The sequence below is a fragment of the Caretta caretta genome, chromosome 27, assembly GCF_965140235.1.
Source record: "Caretta caretta isolate rCarCar2 chromosome 27, rCarCar1.hap1, whole genome shotgun sequence".
Classification (NCBI taxonomy): domain Eukaryota; kingdom Metazoa; phylum Chordata; order Testudines; family Cheloniidae; genus Caretta; species Caretta caretta.
Genome location: NC_134232.1, coordinates 10,818,438 through 10,841,546, shown reverse-complemented (window position 1 = coordinate 10,841,546; position 23,109 = coordinate 10,818,438). Strand labels below are relative to the sequence as shown.

Genomic DNA, 23,109 nt, shown 5'->3' with positions numbered 1-23,109 from the left:
CCCCAAATCACTGTCCTCCCGCTGTCGAAGCTGGAAATGTCAGACAGGACCCGAGCAGCAGCCAGCATGTGTTTCAAACGCACCAGATGGATTTTTATATTAGCTACTATTTCATGTTCAGACAGAGCGACCGCACCGCTAAAACGGCAGCCACGACGCTGCCGAGTTTGCTTCGATGAGATTAATTCTGGGGAATTAATTGGGACAAGATTGAAAAGGAAATTAAAACGCAGCTGAATGAACAGGCTCTTGAAACACCTTTTCTTTCCCCGCCCTCCCCCTGCTTCATTCCGACCCACATTCTGCTGTGGTCACGAGCGTCCGTCGTGCGAAGTAATTTACGAGAGGGAGACTCTCAGGACCCATCGGTTACGTGTGAGGAAGTCAGAGGAAGAGTCACAATCTGGAGCCACTGAAGAGAGTTCAAACCCCGCCGTGGTTCCAAGCTGCATTCCCTGCGCTGGGGTGAGGGAAGTGGGGGGGTGAGGGAGGGCAGCAGAGGCCGATTCCCAAACAGAGTCCACAGACGAGAGGCTGGGAGGCAGAACGCCAAGCTGAGAGTCAGGGTCCTGACTCTCTCAGGGAGGGTTTTACACCGGTGTAACTCCACCGATTTCAGTGGCGTCGTTCCCCACGCACCCCGGGGTCTAGGCGAGGTCAAAAATCTGGCCGTCTGGCTTGCGCGCCCAGCACGACCGTGGGCAAGTCGCTTCCGCTTGCTGGCTCGTCTGCAAAAGGGTGGGGAAAGGAAGTGAGTGGACCTCTTCCGGAAAGTGCGTTGAGAGCCCTGGATGGAAAGGGCCAAGAATTGCTGCCAGAAAGAAACAACTGGGCCGCTCACCCTCAGACCCAGCACAGAGCAGCCCGCGGTGCAATTAAAGCCTTCAGCTAGTCCTGTTAAAACCAAGGCCTCCTAGAAGCGGAAGGCTGAAATGGTCCAGCAGCTGAATGGGGTTCTCAAAAGCAGGGGAAGAGCTAAGAAGGGAACTCTATAGGTTCCTGTAGGATCTTGGTGTTCCACTGGGTCCTTATGCTCACCAGGGCGAGACCTTGGGTGAATTCCTTTGGCTCAGAGTTAGGGCTCCATATGAGATCAGACCAGACGAGGTTCTGCGCAGCCAGTTCTTGTGGCAATGAGAGGGAGAAACAAGCGGCCAGCGACTCCCGCACGGAGCTGCCCTCATCTACTCTGCTGCATTCTATTCTGCTTCTTATACCACGCCCATCACCGGGGTATCAGATCACTCACATTTCCACCATAGGAAATATCCAGTTGTCAATACTGGGGCAATTCAGATCCTTTGCTTGGATAACCATCCTGGACTGAGCAGTGCTCGTACCCTTTAGAGAACTTAACACGTACTGATTACTCCACCCCCTCTCACAGCTGCCCAGCAATAGGCAATGGGCATTCCCATTTTACAGAAGGATAGAGTGAGACTTAGAGAGCAGGATGGCTTGGCCGAGGGCCCACAGAGGGAATCAGTGGCAGACAGGAGATGGAAGCAGGAGTTCCTGTGCTCAGGCTGCACCTCCCTATAAAAAGAACACAGACGGCGTAACTATTCAAAAAAATAAAATGGGCCAAGCCCTGGCCGAGGCCCCACACTAATCCAGACCTGCAGCCTGGGGGAATCTTTCAAGAAAGCAAAGCTTGGGAACGGGGCCAGGGGGTGCCCTCTTCCTGAAGTGAGCTGTACTCCAGAGAAGAGACCGAGTCTGATCCATGGGACTGTGCTCCCAAAGGGCCTGACTCCCACGAAGTGCTGAGCACCCACAACTCCCAGTGGGAGCTGGCAGGCCGAGCCCAGCTCCTTCCAGAATCGGGCCCACAGGAAGGGTCCAGTAGCATCATGTGACACGAGTTCAGGATTCCCCTTGGAAGAGGGGGTTTTCCCGGTCATGCAAACACAGCCCTTGAGCAGTGTCTCCCTTTCTGACCCAGCTTGGCCCAATGAACAGCACCAAGGGAACTAGAGCAAAGCCTGGCATATCTGGGTTTTGCCCAATTAGTCACAGGGGGCCAGATTTTCAAAGGTGCTGAGCCCCTGCAGATTTCACTGGAGGGATGCAGGGGCTCGGTTCAGCAGAACCTGAACATGCCCGGCTTCCAGCCCTCCCGGGATAGACGCACGTGCTGGGCATTTGGACCAAAAAACACCTGCCGACCCATACAGGTCCAACGGGGAAGGCCCCCTGAGCCAGTACGGCAACCTGTCGGCAGAGCCAAGAGAGGATGTTCTCATCCCTGGTTGAGGGAGCCTTTTGGAAGCGACAACACTTAACTCTGCCGGAAAACTGGTGCTTGAGTGATGCGAGATCCAGGGAAGGGGCTGGGAACAGCCTGCCTGAGTCGTGAGTGACCCCCTGTGGCCAAATCATCATGCTAGGCGCTGTACAAACATAATGCCCCTTAAGCTGTTCAGTAGAGAGTGACAGAGCCACGCTCTTCACACGCTCCAATGTCACTGTGAACCAGACCAGGCATAGCCGGAGCTGGTGCCCACCCCGCGGCCACTTCCTGGCCTCTTCTGAACAGAGAGAACACGAGAGGTCGCTTGCAACCCCGCTCCCCGGCCCCCCTTAGACAGGAGCCTGGCTGAGGATCCTGACTCCGTCCCCCTCCCCCCACGGGCACGTTCAGCACAGTGCACAGAGTTCATTTATTTACCTGCATGCTCCTGACAAAGAAAGGCCCGGTCACACCTGGCTGAGCAACTCAATTACCCCTGTAATGCCAGAGAAACACCACACACAGACTCCATTACGGAGAAACATCTTGCCTGGGGGCATTTTAAATACCATGCGCTTATGCTTGGGACTGGGGAGGAAGCATTACAGAACAGTAAGAGCCAACGGGGGAGGGGCGGGGAGTCAGCACTGGGCTCGCCTCCCAGCCGTGGGAGGGAAAGTTGTCCGGTGATTAGAGCACAGGACTGGAAGCCGGGACTCCTGGGTTCCATTCCCAGACGTGCTACTGACTTGCTGAGGAAACGACCATGCTCCGTGCCTCAGTTTCCCCACCTGTGAAACAGGGATGATGATACTGACCTACTTCAGAGGGGGATTGTGAGGTTTAATTCACTCGTGTCTGCCATGTGCAGACGGGAGGCACTACAGAAGGGCAAAGGAGCATTATTACGCATGCCCACCCTCCTGCTTTCTCAGGGTATTGCAGAATACTGTTGGCCAGGAAGCACCATCCGGGTCTGACTCTATCCTGGATTCAGTCCCATAAGCTCTTAGCAAGTCACAGTGCCCCGAGCCACTAGAGAAACCTGGACACATCAATCTCTCTTTGTGCTGCCAGCCAGCAAGGACCTGGGCTCCCTTCCAGATGTCAGGCCAAGTCCTTCCATGACTCATTCTCCAGGCTATAAGGCACAGGAGAACGCTGGGCTGCAATCATTTCACATTGCTGCTCACGCTGTCTTCCTGCTGCCGGGCATTCAGATATTGCAGTGCTGGGGCGGGGGCATGTAAACACCTAGACACCGACGCCACTTCCACATCTGGCCCATTAAGCTCAGAGGCCAAGAATCCTCCTAGCTTTGGAACGGTGCAACTGTTCCCTACCTTGCTCAGGATGTAGATGATATCCCCACGCTGAAAAGACAGCTCATCGGGCTGGTTGCTGCTGCAGTCCCACATGCCTTGGTAGTAGTTTGCATAATCTCTCGTGCGAAGGCCTAGAGAGAGGGGTTAAGAACAGTGGACAATTACCAGAGGGTTCCCCCATTTCCCAGGGGGATTGGTTTCTAGTGGCCACTAGGAACCCATTCAGCAGTGGGCCCCAATGAGAACAGATGGAAGAGTTCCATTATTTCTTGTAGGAAATTTTGAAAATTTTGTATCTTAAAAAAAGGTGACATTTTCCAGTTACATTAAAAATGGAAAGAAAAAGAAGTGGGTTCAAAACCATTTTTTTTTTAAACCAAAAAGGTTTTTGAAAAGACAAGCCCCAAAATAACGAGGAGTCCGGTGGCACCTTAAAGATGAACAGATTTTTTGGGCATAAGCTTTCATGGGTAAAAACCCTACTTCTCATGCGGCATCTGAAGAAGTGGGTTTTTTTACCCACAAAAGCTGATGCCCGAATAAACCTGTTCATCTTTAAGGTGCCACCGGGCTCCTCGTTGTTTTTGTGGATACAGACTAACATGGCTACCTCCCGATACGTAAGCCCAAAAATATTGACTAAAATCTGAACTGCAAATCGAATGGTTTCCCCCCAACATTCCCCTTTTAATCAAAAGCTAAGACGTTATTACCGGTGAAAAACCAGAAAGTTTCTACCTCTCGGAACGTTTTCCAGGTAAGTTTTCATTCTGCTCAAAAAGCCATTTGCCCTCAAAAATCTGTTTCAGTAAGAAAAGGTGACACTGGCCCCCGGTCTAGCCCAGAGCCCCAAGCACGGGAGCTGCGGCTGGTTCAAGCTCAGGGCAGTGGAAGAAGAGTATCATGAAGTAATGCCAGATATCTACACAGCCCCGCTGGGAGGAGGCTGCTGGGGAAGGGGACAAGCGGCTTGATTCAAGAAACCAAGCTGGAGGTTTCACTTCATTGTTCAGGGCTCCCCTTCTAAGGTTGCCAACCCTTCTGGATTGTCCTGGAGTCTCCAGGAATTAAAGATTCACCTTTATTTAAAGATTATGACATGTGATGAAACCTCCAGGAATAAGTCCAAACCTACCACCTCTAATCAACCAACACTGACACCTCCCTCCTAGTTGGTGTTGGTCCTGCTTTGAGCAGGGGGTTGGACTAGATGACCTCCTGAGGTCCCTTCCAACCCTAATCTTCTATGATTCTATGCTGCCCCTGCGGTCACCTCCAAAGCCAGTGAATACAGAGGAGCAGAGCAGGCTCCTACCAGTCCACCTGAGCTAAAGGACTTTCTCTCAATGCTGTGGACTCTTATTCTCACTGGACTAAGCAGCTGAGGGAGACACTCACATTCTAAGGAGTATCTACACTTCCAGCTCGGCGTGTTGTTCAAACAGAGAGTAGCCGCAGTGGGAGGAGCTAGCAGCCCGGGTACGTGCCTAGCGTCTCGGACAGGCACGCCGTCAGGGTTGCTTGCCCTTCCTGCTGCCATGGCTACACTATTTTTTGGCATCACCCCTGCCCCCCCACAGCGTGAAGGGTAGATGTAACATGCAGCCTGAGGGTCTGGTTACACTGCAGCAGCAGCCCAGGGGGAGTAGAACATGAGTTGGCAGAGTCTGTTTGTTAGCCTAGGGCTTGAGCGTCTACACGCGCTTGTAACCCCAGGTTAGGAATGGCTGAACGCTGGATCCCAACCTAGGGCTCCAGCGTCCACACTGCATTATATAGGCCCGAGTCCAACCTCCCATATTCCAGACTTCCTAATGTCCTCCCGCTGTGTGGCCACTCCAGCCCTTTATTTGTGGGGCAGTGTGGCAAAACTTGTCAGCCTGTGGGATACTTCTGGAGGACTCCCAGAGCACGAGTCTAGAGGGGCTGCTTCTACACCGCAAAGCAATAGGGCTTGAACCCTTGGTGCCGGCCTGGTTCAAGCGTGGACTCTCCATCCCTATGCGGTGCTGGGACCCCGGTTAACATGATGCATGTGTAGCCTGAAGGGGGGTTGGGCTTGAGCCTGAGTTCGAACCCCAGGCTTACCCTATAGTGTAGACAAACCCTCAAAGGCCTGGGAAGCCTAAAAATTAAGCCTCATACTGTGGTCTATATAAAAATAGAGAGAGTTCTCATGGCCAGGAAGAGGAGATAACATGTAGCTATTTTCGTCTGAGGCAGTACCGTTACGCCCACTTTACAACCAGGGAAGTTGAGGCAGAGAGAAGGGGAGGAAGTGACTCGCCCAAGATCATTCAGCAAATCAGTAGCAGAGACAACAGAACTGAGCAGCTTCACTTCCCTGATGGAGGGTGAGGCAGGAGAGCGTTCTAAAGGGGTAGATCAAGATACTGGGATACTGAGAGCTCCCGAGTTCTGTGGCCCAATACGCGTAAAAAAACCTCCAGTAAAACGAGAAGCTAAGGGGTCTCATTCAACCACCGAAGGGAAATCACTGGAGCGACAGGGCGGGGAATCAGGCCTGTGAAGCATAAATAGAAAATATTGAGCACATGTTGCAGGAAATGTTCCTAATATGGTCTAAGGGATTGAATGGTAAGGGCACATCTGGAGATCTGTGCCCAGATTTGATCACTTAAATATGAGAAAGGACATTACAGAGATGGGTAATGATGCAGCGGGGAACAAACAGAATGACTCGGGGACTTGGGGAACTTCAGGAGAAAGGCTGGAAGAAAGTAGGTCTGTATCCTTTGGAAAAATATTAAAGGGGGAACTTAGTGGCAGGGCAAAGATTGTGAAGGGAATAGAAAGAGCAGGAGCGGTTGGGTTATTTAAGCTTGTATAAAACACAGGACCCAGCGGTTATGAACCGAAGCAAAGGAAGTATCAGCAGGCAGAATCTCATCACAAAGTGAACAGCGGATGGCAGACGGCAGGGGGCAGCAAAAAATGGAATGAGTGCAAAAATATTTTTTAAGGGAACTAAAAGGCAGACAATCCTGTGAAGCCCAGAGTAACTCAGTACCAGGGGAAGGGACGCACCCCAGACTTGTTGGGTCTCTCTGGTGGAGCACAAAGCCACTCAATTTTGGAGAAAAAGGAGACACAAAACATATTCCAGGAGGATGGAACTTCTTGGGGGGTGGAAATTGCTCAGGTTATTAACTAAAATATTAGTGATCCTACAGATCATTATAAGTAAATCACTGACAAAGAGGTTTAAATACAGTGATGGCCAAATTCAGCGTACTTCCCTCTTCAGACAAGAACAGGTTTATTATTTTCCCAATATGTTGTGGGGGTGGGAAGGAGATTTGGGACTGAAACATACCACGTTCCACGCTGTAAGAAGTCGGAGGGTCTATACGTGGGATTGCAGAACATATAGGGGTACTGGCCGCGCTCTGATCACACCAGCTTGCTAAAAATAGCAGTGTAACCTCGGTGGCATGGGTGGTGCTGGCACGGGCTAGCTGCTCGAACACAGTCCCGCCCGGGGCAGCTAGCCCGGGCCTCTACAGCTACTCTGCACGTTTTAGTGAGCTAACTTGATCAAAGGTATGTTGGATACGCCTATGCCTGCTGTAAATTACACCTTCTGATTGCAGTGCAGACATCCTCATACAGAAACTGGGGCCACCGACTATTTCCTCCTGTGGAGCTCTACTGCTGAAAGAACTGGTGCGCCCGCTGGATATCAGTAGTTAATGAGAGCAATCAAGGAAGATAAGGACATTGCTGAGAAGCTCAATGGTTTATTTGTGTCAGTTTTCGCTACTCGGTCGAGGAGGCTTTGGAGATCCCTACCCCGGATTTGCTCTTCCCTGGTAATAAAAAAAGAGAGAATCTTGGAAGTGGAGTGGCAGAAGAGACGGCAAATTGATCATTTAAAAAGCAGTAAGTCACTAGGCCCATAGGGGAGATCTAAAGAAACTGAAGCACGACGTGGCTAAGCTGTTCTGTGCAAGGTCCCGCGTTGTTTAATACACAGTGTATGCCCCATTGTCTGAATAGCGTGCGGGACACGCGATCGAAAGGGCAGGAGTAACGGCACGGGGCCCAAGAACAGGGTTTGGATAATAAGGGCTTTGGAAAAACCGCAAGTGCGCTGTATTTATTAATGATCTGGAAAGGGGGGTAAGCCGCGAGGCAGCAAGATTTGCAGATGGTGAAATGTTATTTAGGTTAATCAGGACCAGAGAGGGCCGCGGGGAACTTCAGAGAGCCCTAACCAAACGAGGGTAACGGGCAACAGGATGGCAATGGCAACGCAATGTCAGTAAGTGCCAAATAATGCCCCGTGGAACTACTCTGACTCCTTAGAGGAATCTAAATTAACTGAATCCACTCTGGAAAGGGACCTGGGCATCGTTATAAACAGCTCAATGAAGACCTCTGAGCAATGCGCAGCTGTGGTTTAAAAAACAGCAGCAAAAAGCTCAGATGTTAGGTTGCATAAGGAATAGAAGGGGGGAGGATTCTGTAATGCCTTTGTATAGAGTAGGTAGAAGAGAGTATAATGGCTTTATATAAAGTAGGCGGGTGAGGGAATCTCTTTTATTGGACCAACGTCTATGGGCGGAAGTGACAAGCTCGCAAGCTTCCCAGAGCTCTTCTTCAGCTCTGAGTCCTGACCTGAAGAGCTCTGAGAAGCTCAAAAGTTTTGTACCTTCCACCAACAAAAAAGACATGACCTCACCTGCCTTGTCTCTCTCATCTACTGGGACCAACAGGGCTACACCACCACGGCCAAAAACTTAAAATATAGCAGTGATGCAGCCTCTTCCAGATACTGTGGCTATTGCTGTCCTACAGGGGGTTTAGAAAAGGGAAACAATCATGATCAAGGGCCTGGAAAACCTCTCATCTGAAGAGAGATGGAAAAGGTTGGGATTGTTTACCTTAGAGTGGATCTGGATGAGAGGATCACAAAGCGCATCATCATCATCATCCTCATTTTACAGCTGGGGAATCAGGCACAGAGGTGAAATGACTTGACCAAGGCTACCCAGCAGGCCAGTGGCAGAGGCTGGAGTGGAAGCCAATTCTCCTGAGTTCCAGGTCCAGTGCTCTCCTCACTAGCCAAGGCTGCCTAGATTGGTAACATCTGTTCCCCTGGTCTCATAACCCGAGAAAAAAAGGGGGCACTGGATGAAATTAAAAGGTTGGAGAATTTAAACCTCACAAGAGCAAATATTTTTTCACACAACGTCTGATTCAACTGCACAACTCATTGCCACTGGAAGTTGTTGAGGCCAAGAGCTTAGATCATAAGTACGGCCATACTGGCTCAGACCAAAGGTCCATCTAGCCCAGTATCCTGTCTTCCAACTGAGGCCAATGAGGCCAGGTAATCATCAAATGATCCATCCAGTCATCCATTCCCAGCTTCTGACAAACAGAGGCTGGGGAAAAAGCACAGGAGTACTTGTGGCAAGATTCAGAAAGGGAATGGACATTTATATGGATAGAAAGACTAATCGGAGATAGAAGTAAGTTCAACACATTTTTTGGAAGGGATATTAACCTTCATGTCTCAGGGCTGACACCAATCTCTATTAGAGATCAGCATGAGACCTGATGTGGAGGGCAGATTATCCCACATCTGCTACTGCAGGGTTCTTACACCTTCCTCTGAAGCAGCTGGTACTGATTACAATCGGAGACAGGATACTGGGCTAGATGGGCCTCGGATCTGATCCAGTCTGTCAAATCTCACATTCCTGTATCCTGTATTCATTACTAAGCCCAGCTGCCACTGCCCTCGGGGGTGAGGCTGAGCCTACACTCGGTCATATGCCATACCAGCACCTAGATGGGCCCATCTGTCTCTACAGAAATTAGTTTTCCATTATAAACAAACAAACAAACCAAGCCTAGATTTTGTATTTGCTTATTGGTTACTTCAGTGCAGCTGCTGCTGCTGATTCACATCAACATAAGTGGGAATCAGAATCTGGCTCTATATTTATAGATTCAATGGTCATTAAGAAAACCATCCAAACGGGGCTACTGCCATGTTTTCCTTCCCACATCTGCATGGCTTGAAACAACAGTCAAGGGAGGCGTGCAAGCTGCCCCTGTTCATTTCAGGGGTGGCCTGTTGACTCTGAAGCGTAACAATAGCAGTCTAAATAGCAACAGGGGTTTTTCTTTTGTTATTTTCATCTGAGCAGAAACATCCTGCTACTCCAGGAGAGGGCGGAGCTGTGGATCGTGGGAGGAGCCAGAGATTATGGGTGACTGTCGAGTGGTGGAATTTGGCTGTCCTGGTAAAATGCCTTGCAGATGCGGCTATCCTACCTCCCCCTTAGCGAATTCTAGCTCAGACCACAGGCTTTAAAAGCAACCAGTTGCTAAGAGAAGAAAATGAGTATCCTGTCAAGATGAGACTGCAGCTCTCAGTTTGATTTGCTGGGAGAGGCTGGCTTCACAGTGTCCTTGTGGCTCTCGGAAATGAGAAACAATAAGTTTTACATTAGCCAAATGCTCATCTGGCATTTTGACCATTTGATATAATTAAGAAAAATGCCCATTGCAACCCCCATCCTCTCAGCTTTCATTTCAAGGACTTCACTCCACCTAATTAGTCTTTTATTCCGTTTGGACTGAAGAACAAAAAAAAAAAAAATACAGGACTAAAGCACAGAGACAAGTGCTTCCAGCAATGCCACAAACCTGTCCCTTGAAATCCTGCCCAGGGATGAGTCTAAAATATTATTCAGCATGAAAAAAGACAGGTCCTAAAGCAATCATGACCATGCTAATAACTAAAATAGTTATAACAATGAACAATTAGCTCCATGAGGAAGATACTAATGAATACGAGTAGGGCATCTGAATGGCTGGCAAGGCTGTAGTGGTATGGGCCAAAATTTTCAAGGATGACCTCTTATTTGGGGTCCCCCCTTGAGATGCCTGGGGCCTATTTTTCAGAGCACTCGCAACTCCATTCCCTCAGGCTCAAGGCATTGCAAGCTGGGCCGACAAAATCCGAGGCCAAAATGAGCCAACCGTGGAAAATACGGCCTTTAAACCTCCAAACCGACGGCAGTTAGGTGCCCTAAGGGACTTGATTTTCAATGGGACTTGGGTGCATTACTCCTTCTGGCACCTCTCAAGTCCCCAGCTTTAGGGAGCTAAACCAACTTAAGGCCACTTTAATTCTGAGTGACCGCTCACACAGGGGTTTAATGCGGTTTCACTAATCCACTTTAAAATCACACCTTTAGTTAATTCGGATTAACTTTCCTTAGTATCTCTGTGTAGACAAGCCCTTAGTCTCCAAGTACATTAATAACTGAAAAGGGAACCCAAAATAGAAAGAGAAAAATGGAAGCCACTCAGCAGCAAGGATCTTAGCTGACTGAACCCAGCCTGTACCTGTTCCAAGGACCTCAACGGCACACCTTTTCACCGTAGCCCAGGACAGCAGCTCCCTGAACAATGGTGCTTAGACTGAGCCTAAGCCCTTCAGTAGGGGTTAGTCAGGAAAGAGAAGTGCCACTTTGTGGGAGCTGCGTGTGGGCAGCCAAAGACCGAATTGATCCAAGGAAGATATATTATTTGTATTCCCGGAGCACTCAGAGATTGAGGTCAGGGCCCAATTGTGCTAGGGGCTGTACAACCACATAGTGAGACAGAGTCCTTGCCCCAAGGACATTACAATCTAAATAGATACGATAGGAGGTGTGGGGAAACCGAGGCACAGAGAAAGGAAGTGGCTCGCCCAAGGCCACTGGAAGAGCCAGAAATAAACCCAAGCTTCCCGAGTCCCACTCTAGTGCTCTACCCACTACACGCCACTGCCGCTTTAGGATTAGGGCCTGCTTCTGTTGATTATACATTCCAACATCCTCCTAGGAGCCAGTTCTGAGGGGAGAATTAGGAAGTTCAGTGGGGAAATGGAACTAGTTTATTTTATTTTAATTTACTTGCTTAGGTTGATTTGTTTATATTTTACAAACATGCCCCTCCAATATTCCTTCCGTCTGTTTCCCCTCTGCCTTCTCTCTTTAGTCAGCTGCATTTGATCCTACACAGATGAAGGTGCAGCTTTGTGTCATGACCAAAGCATGGTTTATAAATAACGGGACAGCGTCTGTTTTCAAAGCTTTGGGGCGCTCGTACCTGCTGTAGCTGCCATATGCTCCAGTGGCCTAATAACTCATCACGCTGGTGGGGCATGAAGGTGGGAAAACAGCACCACAGAAACGTGACATTCAGAAGAATTCTCATTCCCTCTGATCTTCACAAGCACCTGGAACTCAAACTCATTTGGCTGAGTGAGCCAGTGACCCTGCAGCAGCGATGGCCCATCTCAAGGGCTTTCCCGCTCAGGGAATGACCCTCCAGGAGATAAAAGGACTTACGGCTGGACCTTGTGCTTAACTTGTGGCTTCACAGCAATGCTGGGGAGAAACCATCGCAGGCAGATCTGGTTCAGCCAGGTCTGAGCTAAAAACCCCATCCGGCTTCTTGTAACCGGGGCTGGCTAGGAAACAAGAATTCCATTCTGTGGAAAATGTTGCAGTTTCAAAATCTGTTCTCATTCCCCATTGGGAGGAAACAGAGAGCTTTGGAAATCTGTCATGGAAAGAGAGCAAGCGAGGAATCCCAGAACGGCCAATAGCCTGGTGGTGAGGGCACTCGTTCGGGATATGGAAACCCCAAGGCTTCTGTCCCGGCTCTTCTGTTTTGACCAGAAATTCCACCCTGGATTGGAAGAAACCTTCCTGACAAAATTGTTGTTCAAACAGGTCCCTGCCACGAAAAGTTTTGTTTCAATTGATTCCAATGAAAACAAGTCTTCTGGCCAAAAATTCCTCACCAACCCTACTGGTGCCCAACACCCGAAGGCCTAGGACAGTTGGTGGACAGGTAAGTAAACCAGCATGGCCATGCACAGACAGGCCGATACAGATTTTCAGGACTGAGACCTTCAGCACCAAAACCACCAGGGCTCTACCACTTGAGCTAAAAGGGGAACGCCACTGTGCAAGTAGTCTCCCAGTCAGGTCCACTGTAGTCTCCCAGTCAGGTCGCTAGACGGAGACATCTTCACGTGCACTAAGCCAGCAGACACAAGGCGTTGTACAGGCCGTGCGGTCACCTTTTCCTCTCGTGCACACAGAGTGCATCGTGAAGTGACAGCCACCCAGATCTGAGCTAGTCAGACTTTAACGGCCAAGGTTTTCGTGTGTGTGCAGAGAGGTGAATAAAGCTTTAAACCTGGCTGAATCTCCCCTGCTCATGTGGTTAAACCTCCCCCTTTAATTTCTGGGACATGAGCCCCATGGAAAGGGGGGGAGGAAAGAGCCCAAGGAGGCGGGTCTCAAACCAGATTTTTGCCAGGTGGCCACGATTTCCTGAACGGAGCTGTGAAAAGGGAACTGGGGCTGCAGGAAGCTCACAGCTGCACCGCCCAAGGCTGCTCGCACACAAGGGCTTCTTTCCTGTGGGTGGGGCGGACGCCCGATGGGAAGAGAAGCAGGTGGGACTAGGGGGAACTGGGCAGGAAACAGACCTTCCGCTCAGCTCCCACCCGAGGGGTTCTTAAGGAAAAAGCAGGGGTGGGGACGCTGGATTCCAGGCACATGCCGGGGAGGCAGCTTGTTCTGCAGCGATGGTTTGGGGTTGGGTTTCTGGTGCCTCCAGCATTCCAGTACACAGACCCACCCTGCTCCGTTTTCCTCTCGGCTTTGCTGGCGGTGACTCACTTTCCGCTCTTTCCGATGGTTTTTTCGGTGCGTCTCTCTCCCCCTCTCCCCAATCCCGTTTGCGGCCTGAACTTTACAAGCCTGGCTCCCTCTCTGAGTGCTCCCTGGTCCCGATCACCTGCTGAAAACAGAGCAAGGGAAGACAGAGCAACGGTACGTGCATTTACAACCTAGATCTTTGCAGACATGAAACGAGCTGCTGGATTCTAAGTCAGGCACGGCTGATGGATGGAGCGTCCTCACTTGAGATATGCCTCGTTTTGCTGCAGATAGCAGTGTGGGAGAGGCCATTGGCAAGGTTCCCTGCCACTGAAGGAGGCTTCAGCAGGGCGTCCGTCCTTAGGAACGCAGGATCAACTAGTTACCTGTAGCATGGATAACAGCAGGGGGCTGGAGGAGGTGCAATTTCGCATCCACCAAAAAAACAGTTCCATAGTCATATCCAAATGCGCCTGGAATGAAACCTGGGCATCCAGAACTGGGACCAGCCAGCAGTTCCACGGTCGCTGCTCTGATTGCATGCCTCCCTGGCCCTGCCCTCTGAACTTCCAGTCTCGGGGCATGGCAGAGTAGAGACCAGGTCTTTCCACTCCCCTGGCCCTCAGGGTCAAGGAGCCACTTCCGCTCTCATTGAGGAGCAGGAACAAGGTAAAGAACCGCGGCCTCCATCCTTCCAGAGGAACCTGAACCTTTCCTCAGGGTCAGATCATGACATCTCCTTTTCCTTTCCCCACTGGGCTGTGCATTCCCCCTTTGCTGATATGCCTGGAGGTTAGCTGGATCCTGGAGCTCTCGGCCCAACCTTCGGAAAGGGACTCAGTGCTGTCACAGCAGGTAGGGGGCCACAGGAGAGTAGAGAGATGCTGGATGGTCTTGGGCTGCTGGAAACCAGCCAAGGGAAGATTGGAAGGAGAGGAAACCCCATGGTGAGCCCACCCAGCCTTAACGGCTCACAGCTGGTCATGGCGAGACCTGAAGGAAGGCTTGGGGGTGGAGGGGGGAGATAGTGGGGGAGGTACCTCACAGCCCATTGGTGGAGCAGGGGGGCGTAGGTAAAGCAGCTGGTTGCTGGGGGATTCGGGAACAGAAAGGGAGGAAGCTAACGGAGAAGGTTCTCAAAAGGGTTCTGAGCAGCTAAGAGCCTCCTCCCCTCCACACGCACCGTCAGCAGCCTCACTCCCAGGGCCTTTTCACTCCTCTATGCTCTCAGCCACACAGTCAGACGTACACTGACTCCTGATCTAACTAGCTGGAGGAAGGTCCTTCCTGCAGCCCAGCCCCAAGGAGCCTGTTGCTTCCAAACGATGTGGTCGTCTCTTACCTGTTTTCCCTTTACTTCCAACGTCTTCTCTGTCCTCCAGACCGGGTGGGTCAAGCTCCTCGTCTGGAGGGGAAATGAAATGAAAGAACTTGGTTAGTGAGGGATTATGGAAGGTCCCTTCACCCTGTCCCCTAGATGAGGGGTGGGACTTTTCCAAAGCTCTCAGCATTGTCCTAACTCTGATCCCCCTGAAGTCAGTGGTAAAACTCCCATTGACTTCTCTGGGTGCAGAACAACGCCAATGCCGTCCGTTTTGGAAAATCCTGCCCTGGAGGCTTTACATGATGCCAACCGCCAGGGTCTCCGAATGCCTGGCACTCTCATTTTAGAGAGTAGTGGATGCCAGTCCGTGCCCTGGGTTTGAAAAAAGGACATGGCCCACAGAAAAGCCTATGGACAAATGGCGACTCTGAAGACTTCCACGCACAATGGTTACCAAAGGAATTAATCCTTGAGTGGCGGCCTTCAGAAGAGACAGAACCATTATGTGGAAGAAGTTGAGATACTTCAGCAATGCCAAGCAGCAGTATGAAACCAATAGATTACATTAGATTAGAGATTAGATTAGATAAAATAGATCGGATGATTTGGATTGAGAGAGAACATCTGATTCTCAAACCAGTAAATTCAGAGCGTACATTTGAAAAACGGGAAGGGGAAGTCCCCTGCTCCTGGGACAGGTAATATTTTAAAGCATGTTGCATAAACCCATGAATTCCTATTAACACTGTTAAAAACAAATCACTTACGATAGCCCCATAAATTTACATGGCACTTTATAAGCATCATATAGGAAGAGACGTTTCCTGCACTGAAGAGTTTATGGTCTGTGAGACACAAGACACTGACCAAACAATAATTTCCAGGAAATGGAGGAGGTGGAATGACTTCTTGAAAGAAGAAAAGGAGTACTTGTGGCACCTTAGAGACTAACCAATTTCTCGAAAGAAGCAGATTTAAGGGGGAAACTGAAGAAGGAGAGAGAAAGGACACCTGCTAGTGAAGAAGAGAGAGGATGATCCAGGCATAGAGGGCAGATGGTAGAAGATGCTGAGGTGATGGGAGTTTAGCCACTGGTTTCAGTAGGAGAAGGGTTGAGCCTTAGGGGAGAGGACTGTAGACAACAGGAGTAAGACGAAACCAAGAGCAGGGGGCCGGTGGGCGCTAGGCTACTCATGAGCACAAAAGGAGATTTAATTCAGTGTGACAGAAAGAAAGGCTTATTTATACCCAATAGCCGCACCAGTTTAACTAAAACCAGTTTGGACTAAGTCAGTGCAAGCCCCTTTTGGGCACACCCTTAAATCGGTTTACAGCTGGGTTCTGGTGATTTAGCTGAAATGGGTAACTTATCATTAGCACCGGCATTCACTCTCCCAGGGGCTGATTGGTGCAAGGTCCTTACACTGGCACAATAATACAGGTTCAGAGTCCCTGAACGTAGCGGCATCCACACCAGGCGTGTATGCACTACTTGGCCAAACCAGTGCTGAATTCAGTTTGGCGGCAAGCATAGGCAATGACAGGAATCAGGGCTGGATTAAGGCAATCCAAGATCCTAGCCACACCCCACCTACCCAGAACAGGAGATCTGGGTGCGGGGCCAGATGGCTCTAGCGTGCTCCCTCTGCCAGAGGCTGTCTGCAGACTCAGGAAGACGTCACTGCATCGGTTAGGCTTGGGTCACATTTGCAGGTTTCTCTTTGCAACCATGAAGTTTAGAAACAAAACCCAGAGTCCAGTGCTGTTCCATGTCTCCGGAAGGAGCATGAGGTACCATCACTGAAGCTCAGTCTGTGAACCCAAAGGCACCAAGTTTTGCTCTAATCTCAGGGCAGAGCCGTATGTAGCCCAGTTTCATGAGGAACCATGGTGGGGAGGGCCTTTCTAATCAAGTCAGCGACGGGTCTTTTGCTGATACCATGCAACTTGATCACAAGGTGGTAGATAATCTGCTGCCTTTAGACACTTTCGGAAGACAGAGTGCTCTCCCCCACCCTCCACGGCCCGGACCCAGCTGTCTCTGCCTCCCGATTCTAATCAATGCAAATCAGGTCAGAGCTCCGCTGTGAATTACAAATTGGATCCGAAGTTGGAGGGTCACTGTAACGGCTCCCCCATTAGACGGGAAGTGGCACCAAAGATCTTTTCTAAATAAATCAGACTTTATTGTAAAACTCGGCCACTGACGAGACATAACCTCATTAGCATTGATTTTAAAATAAATTATTGAAAGTGGCTTTTGCCTGCTCTTTGCATTTGTAAAAGAGAATGTAAATGTATCTGCAACCATGATAAAAAAACCCCCACTATCAAGGCAGTCAAAAGTAGATTCCTTTATCCTTTCAGACAACGGCATTTAATCTGGCCCTGGGATGAGAATGGGAAAGGGAATAAATAAAACCGATTCTTCCAGGGCAGTTCAGTTTCTTTGGAGTCATCTCCCAGGCTACGGCCAGTCTTATATGCAGAACAGCATGACTATCAATGAGGAGCTCATGACCTCTAGTACAGGACAAGGACGCTTATCAGCAGAAACAAACTCTCCCCAGCCAAGGAGGATGACGATTAGGGAAAGGGCTGTAACAGCTCCCTGGCTACTTCTATAGCTAAGCTATAGAGAGGTAGCATTTCCAAATGGTTATAGCATTAGCTTAAGATCTGGGAGACTTGGGTTCAAGTGGCTGTTCTGCCACAGATTCCCTGTGTGACCTTGGGCAAGTCACTCAGCCTCCTGGTGCTCTAGCGTGGGGATGGTAGCGCTTCTCTACCTCTTGGGGAGGTTGGGACGATAAAGAAGATTGTGAGGTGCTCCGATAATAAGGCAATGGAGGTCATACAAGCACTTACTTGAGGCAGACACTAATGCCAAAGTGTCCGCGCCCACCCTTACAACGCCAGGCTTTTCGGATAATAGGAAGCGAGATGGAAGAATGGTGTGGGTGGAAAAAATGATCTGACCCAGCCTTGGACATACAGAATTCCTGCCTGACTTCCCCTCTTTTACCCACATCGCGCCCCACCCCCCACCCCCTGGCAGAATTTATCCAGACCATAAATTGCTTCGTAAACCCATTTGAGCAACGGCGAGATCCTCTCTGCAATCATGACCTAGAATGATGCAGCTATTCCACTGGGACAGTGGACTAAAAAGGAGAGGCTCACGAATGCAGGAGGCGGAATTTTACAGCTCTTGGAGCCAGCGGAACTCTTGGCCACAAGAAATGAGGCCAACCACTTTCAGCCCTAAATGCACTTGATTTAGCTTTCCGTCGAGAAGTTACTTGCCCTGTAAACTAATTCAGCTGTTTCTCCTCTGGGCTGGAAAGGGAAAAAGATTGCTATTGTTACTTGCATTTTTAAATACTAAGGAGAGGCTTAGATTACGCAGTGACTGTATACATATCTTGATCGATAAGTAGATGGTCTCCTGATTGGAGAGCTACCCATGCTTCACAGGCTCTGTGCCTCAGTTTACCTATCAGTAATGGGGATAATCCTACCTGCCTACATCAGAGGGGTGCTGTGGAGATTAGTTGGCTAATTCCTGTAAAACCAGACTCATCTGAGTGTTGCTACAGAAGCTCAACGGATTGTTTTCATTCTAATTAGTGCTAACGGGACTCATCTGAAAGTTACAGGGAGGTGTGTTGAGAGCCAGAACGCACGGGGGCTCCGGTTGCAATCTCCACAGTGGATGAGAAAATAGTGGCCCTAATGAGAGACAATGTGTTTTCCCAAAAAGAAAAGGAGTACTTGTGGCACCTTAGAGACTAACCAATTTATTTGAGCATGAGCTTTCGTGAGCTACAGCTCACTTCATCAGATGTTTAGGAGTGGTGGGTGAAATTCTGTGGCCTGCATTGTGCAGGAGGTCAGACTAGATGATCATAATGGTCCCTTCTGGCCTAAATATCTATGAATCTATGAATCTATGTTTACCGTGGAAACTGCAGCAGACTTTATATACACACAGAGAATATGAAACAATACCTCCTCCCACCCCACTGTCCTGCTGGTAATAGCTTATCTAAAATGATCAACAGGTGGGCCATTTCCAGCACAAATCCAGGTTTTGTGAGAAATCCTGGATTTGTGCTGGAGGGTGAGAAAACCTGGATTTGTGCTGGAAGGGTGAGAAAACCTGGATTTGTGCTGGAAATGGCCCACCTGTTGATCATTTTAGATAAGCTATTACCAGCAGGACAGTGGGGTGGGAGGAGGTATTGTTTCATATTCTCTGTGTGTATATAAAGTCTGCTGCAGTTTCCACGGTAAACATCTGATGAAGTGAGCTGTAGCTCACGAAAGCTCATGCTCAAATAAATTGGTTAGTCTCTAAGGTGCCACAAGTACTCCTTTTCTTTTTGCGAATACAGACTAACACGGCTGTTCCTCTGAAATGTGTTTTCCGCTGCACAGCAAAGTAACATGTGCAAGCGAAACACGCTCCTGGAAGAGCAGGAATTGCACGAAGATGGTCCCATTCCAAGCTCTGTTTTCTGCGTTAGCACTTTCGTGGCTGGCCACATCATTTCTCTCTCCAACCCAAACATCCTCTCCCTGTGCCATTCCATCTGCAATGTGATCCTTCTCCGTCTCTCCACCTCACTGTTGCAAAGAACTCAGTCTACACTACGATTATAATCCAGCCAGTTGCAACCCGGTTAAATACTGCAGTGCAGAATGGATTTAGTTGTGTAACGGGGTTAAAACCCTGGGGCCGTCCAAGGTTTGGGGGAATATCGATAGGTTCCCCTTGTATTACATATGAACAGTGCTGCAACTGGGCCCAGAGACGGCTGCAATCCCTCCTCTGCCTCAATTATCGCTGTAGCATAGAAGGGACCTAAATGTCCTCTCTCTTCCAAAGTCACGCGGTCAAAGAATGCCTGGCAAACGACGGCACGTGTCTTGCCTTTGCTGCCACTGGGTGAGAAGGTTTCAGAGTAGCAGCCGTGTTAGTCTGTATTCGCAAAAAGAAAAGGAGGACTTGTGGCACCTTAGAGACGAACCAATTTATTTGAGCATAAGCTTTCGTGAGCTACAGATCTCTTCATCGGATGGCTAAGCTGCTCTGGAGCACTCTGCAGGGAGCGACTTCTAACTCTCGCTCCTCAGGTCAGCTGGACGCCGGTGTCCCGATGTGAGGAGAGACAGGAACGTCCCAGGGAGCACGGTTCCCTCTAAGCTGTGCGCGTGTGCGTGCACACAAATTTGCACAGAAGCACAACAATTTGCACTGAAGAAATTTTTTGCGCGCACAGACTGTCAAAAATTAGGCAGGTTTCAGAGTAGCAGCCGTGTTAGTCTGTATCCGTCGCCAGGGAGGCTTGGCGAGTGCACACACAGGTCCCGGCCCTTCGAAGGGGAGAACATACATCCACCCCGTCTTCTGCTGGCATTTTCCCCTGGGCTTGGCAGCGGGGAGGGGGGCGGGTAAGGCAATGGAATGGCAGAGCTACAACTCTGACAGGCAAAAGCCCTGCTTAAAAAAAAAAATCAAAAAAAAAAATCGAGGAATGGATGAAGGCTGCCACACCGGAAAGAGCCCTCTGCAGAGACCCACGGATCCACCCGGTGCCAAATGAAACAAACAGCTGGCGAGAAGCTTTCTGAAATGCCTCCCCTGCTCCGATGCAGAACAGGAGCGACCCTGCATGGCTCAGATTCCAGACTAAAGCTTCTCTACTTGATGGCCGTGTGGGCAGGGGGGATAATTAGCAGAGAGGGTTAATGATTAAGATGGAACCCCGTCGTCCCTTCAGAAGGAACCTAAAGCCACAATCTGGAGTTGAATTTAAACAGTAGGATGAAGGAGCCATTGGGGCACTTATAACCCATTCCCTATTGCATTGAGGTCACAAGCACGTGGCTGAGTCCAGAGGCTAACGATCACTGTTCCAATCAGCATATCAGACAAGCAATCCTCCATGCTACGGATTTGGGACTGCACATAGCAAGCTGTTCAAGCAACCCATCTACTGCTGCCATTACCGTAATATGGAAGCCGCCCCACGCTCTTTAATACATTTATCCTCACCACACCCCAGGTGCTAAATGACTTGCCCAAGGTCACACAGAAAGGCTGTGTAGGGAACTGAATGAAGATATCCCACATCCCAGCCTAGCACCCTAATCGCTAGACCATCCTTCCTCTCTAAAGTACCTTCCATCCGTTTGGCTCAATGGATATTCCCCCCACCCCCAAAACTACATTTCCCAGATTTTAGTTTGTGTGTATTTCCCCCAATGAAGTACAGCCTGGGAGTACGGAGGACTAGTAAGTGGGCAATAGCCTTCTAGGTCTGCCATCCATTCGTTTATGCAAAGCTGTACCTTATTCATCCACAGTCTGTAAGTCGCATGCTGGGAAGCATATCAAAAAGTTACCATGAGCATTTTGTGGCAAGTCCGTAACTTGGAGGAATGAGCCCTGATAACAAACCTCTGTTGTATGTCCTGAGTGGGGGCCCTGGCGTCTAGCTCCCATGCTGACCGGCACATTATACGCATCGCCGACAGAGCGTTGCACTCAGCGGTACTCAGTATCATTTAAGTCTCCATGAGCCGCTGCTAAGGCCTTCAGGAACTCAAATGCAACCCTCAGGAACAAGCAGCGCTCGACTTGGATTGCAAGCTCTTCGGGGCAGAGATTGTTTTTTGTTGTGCGTGTACAGCACCTTGCACAATGGGGCCCTGATCCCTGACTGCGGCCTTTCGGCTACCATAATACAAATAATGAACACCCCTTCAGTCCGTACTCCGCCCCCCCACATGGAGACACCCCATCCACTCACATCTGACATGCCCCTGATCTAACCCCATCTACCTGCCAACCTACTCCCCTGCCTATATGTGGTTATATCCCGGCCCCCTGTGGTCTGTGCGCATCGGATTTCAACCCCCATCTATTCCCTGCACACCCATGCTCACTCATCTATCTCACTGCACACTCCTATTGCAACCCCACAGACCTGCAATCTGGGCCTTTCATCTACCACAATCTGCAGCCTCCACACGCCCCTAATTGCGTCCTGGCTTGCTCCCTGTGGACATCTTTGCCCTCATCCGAGCAGAGCTGCCTTAGGCCTCCCTTTTCCCCAAACCCTCCGGCCTCTCCTCCCTTCTTGGGAAGCCATCAGCCAGCACTGGTGCAGGAAAACACATGACATTCCAAGGGGAGCCTTTCTGCTACGTGACTTTCGGTATGTGGGGGGAAAAAAAAAGTTTGCATCCATTATGCTAAGCCCATCGGGCCTTCTGTGTCTCTCCCCCCTCCTGCCTTGTGGTGGAGCAGGCAGCCTGGCTCCTTTCCGCCCCTTCCTAGCAGTAACACAGGCGGCTCTGCTGGACAGCGGAGTGTGTACTAAAATTCCCACGGAGGGTTATCTGTCTCGCTTTCTCTCTGCTTTACGGGAAACCCCTCCAGAGAGCAGGGCCGGTTCCTGTTGCCATTACAGCTACTGCGGATCCGCATTTCCCGCCTCTAATGGGTTCAGGCGGCTTGCTTGGTTCCAGCCCCCTGCCCCCAAAGACGACAAAACTTTACCCAAGGCCCTTTGCTTATTCTGCACTCAGCTACAAGGTACCGTGGCTGGCACAGGAAAGGAAAGAGCACCTTTCCCAGCAAGTCTCCTTCCTCCGTCACCTCACCCCAACTTCACAGCTGACGTATCACAGAACATTTTAACCAGAACCTCCAACCCCCTCCCCCCCCGACAGGTTAAAAGTTCAAGTCATGGGTGCCGGGAACAGGGCACCAGGCCTCCAGGGTTCTATTCCCAATGTTGAGCAGAAGTGTCGCCTAGTGGGTAGAGAAGGGGGTTGAGTGTCAGGACTCCTTAGAGGTTTTTAAGGCCCGGCTTGACAAAGCCCTGGCGGGGATGATTTAATTGGGGATTGGTCCTGCTTTGAGCAGGGGGTTGGACTAGAGGACCTCCTGAGGTCCCTTCCAACCCTGATCTTCTAGGATTCTGTTTCCAACTCTCAAGCGTGGGGAGAGTGAAGCCTGGATGCGAGTGCTCTTCCTGGTTCTGAAAAAGAGGGTCATGTAGCGGCTGGAGGAAGGAGTCAGGATTCTCTGCTGGATTCTCTTCCCAGCTCTGTCACGGAATTGGGCAAATCACTTCCCTTCCAGTGAAAAACAGGGAAACACCCTCTATAAAGTGCTCTGAGCTCCTCTGAGGAAAGGGCCTATGGAAATGGAAAGTCTTTTCAGCCGATCCCGACAGCCTCCTGTACTTTACTGAAGGTACAGAGCCTCGATCCCGCTTCTCTTTGCATTGCTTCGATGGGAGTGAGCGAAGCCTCTAAGACCTCACCGAAATGGATGCCCGAGGAGATGCGCAATGAGCGAGGTGCGGGGTAATTCAAACGTCTGCCCCTTCTTGGGATGGGGGTAGCTCGGCGCGAGGTACGGTTTGCATCGACGACTAGGGCCACGTCTACACTTGAGTCTGCACTACAGTGCCTAGCTACACTTCGAGGTAGTGAAAGGCCCCG

At 50.1% G+C, this 23,109-nt stretch overlaps 1 protein-coding gene across 1 annotated transcript in view; it reads right to left on the bottom strand.

Annotated features, from left to right (window-relative positions):
• Positions 1-23,109, bottom strand: part of SKAP1 (src kinase associated phosphoprotein 1) — a 227,683-nt gene that overhangs the window by 15,132 nt on the left and 189,442 nt on the right. The window contains exons 10-11 of the mRNA XM_048830422.2: positions 14,605-14,667; positions 3,577-3,689 (exon numbers count right to left, since the gene is read on the bottom strand). Of these exons, the coding sequence (XP_048686379.1) occupies positions 3,577-3,689; positions 14,605-14,667 (176 nt within the window). The remainder of the gene's footprint in view (positions 1-3,576; positions 3,690-14,604; positions 14,668-23,109) is intronic.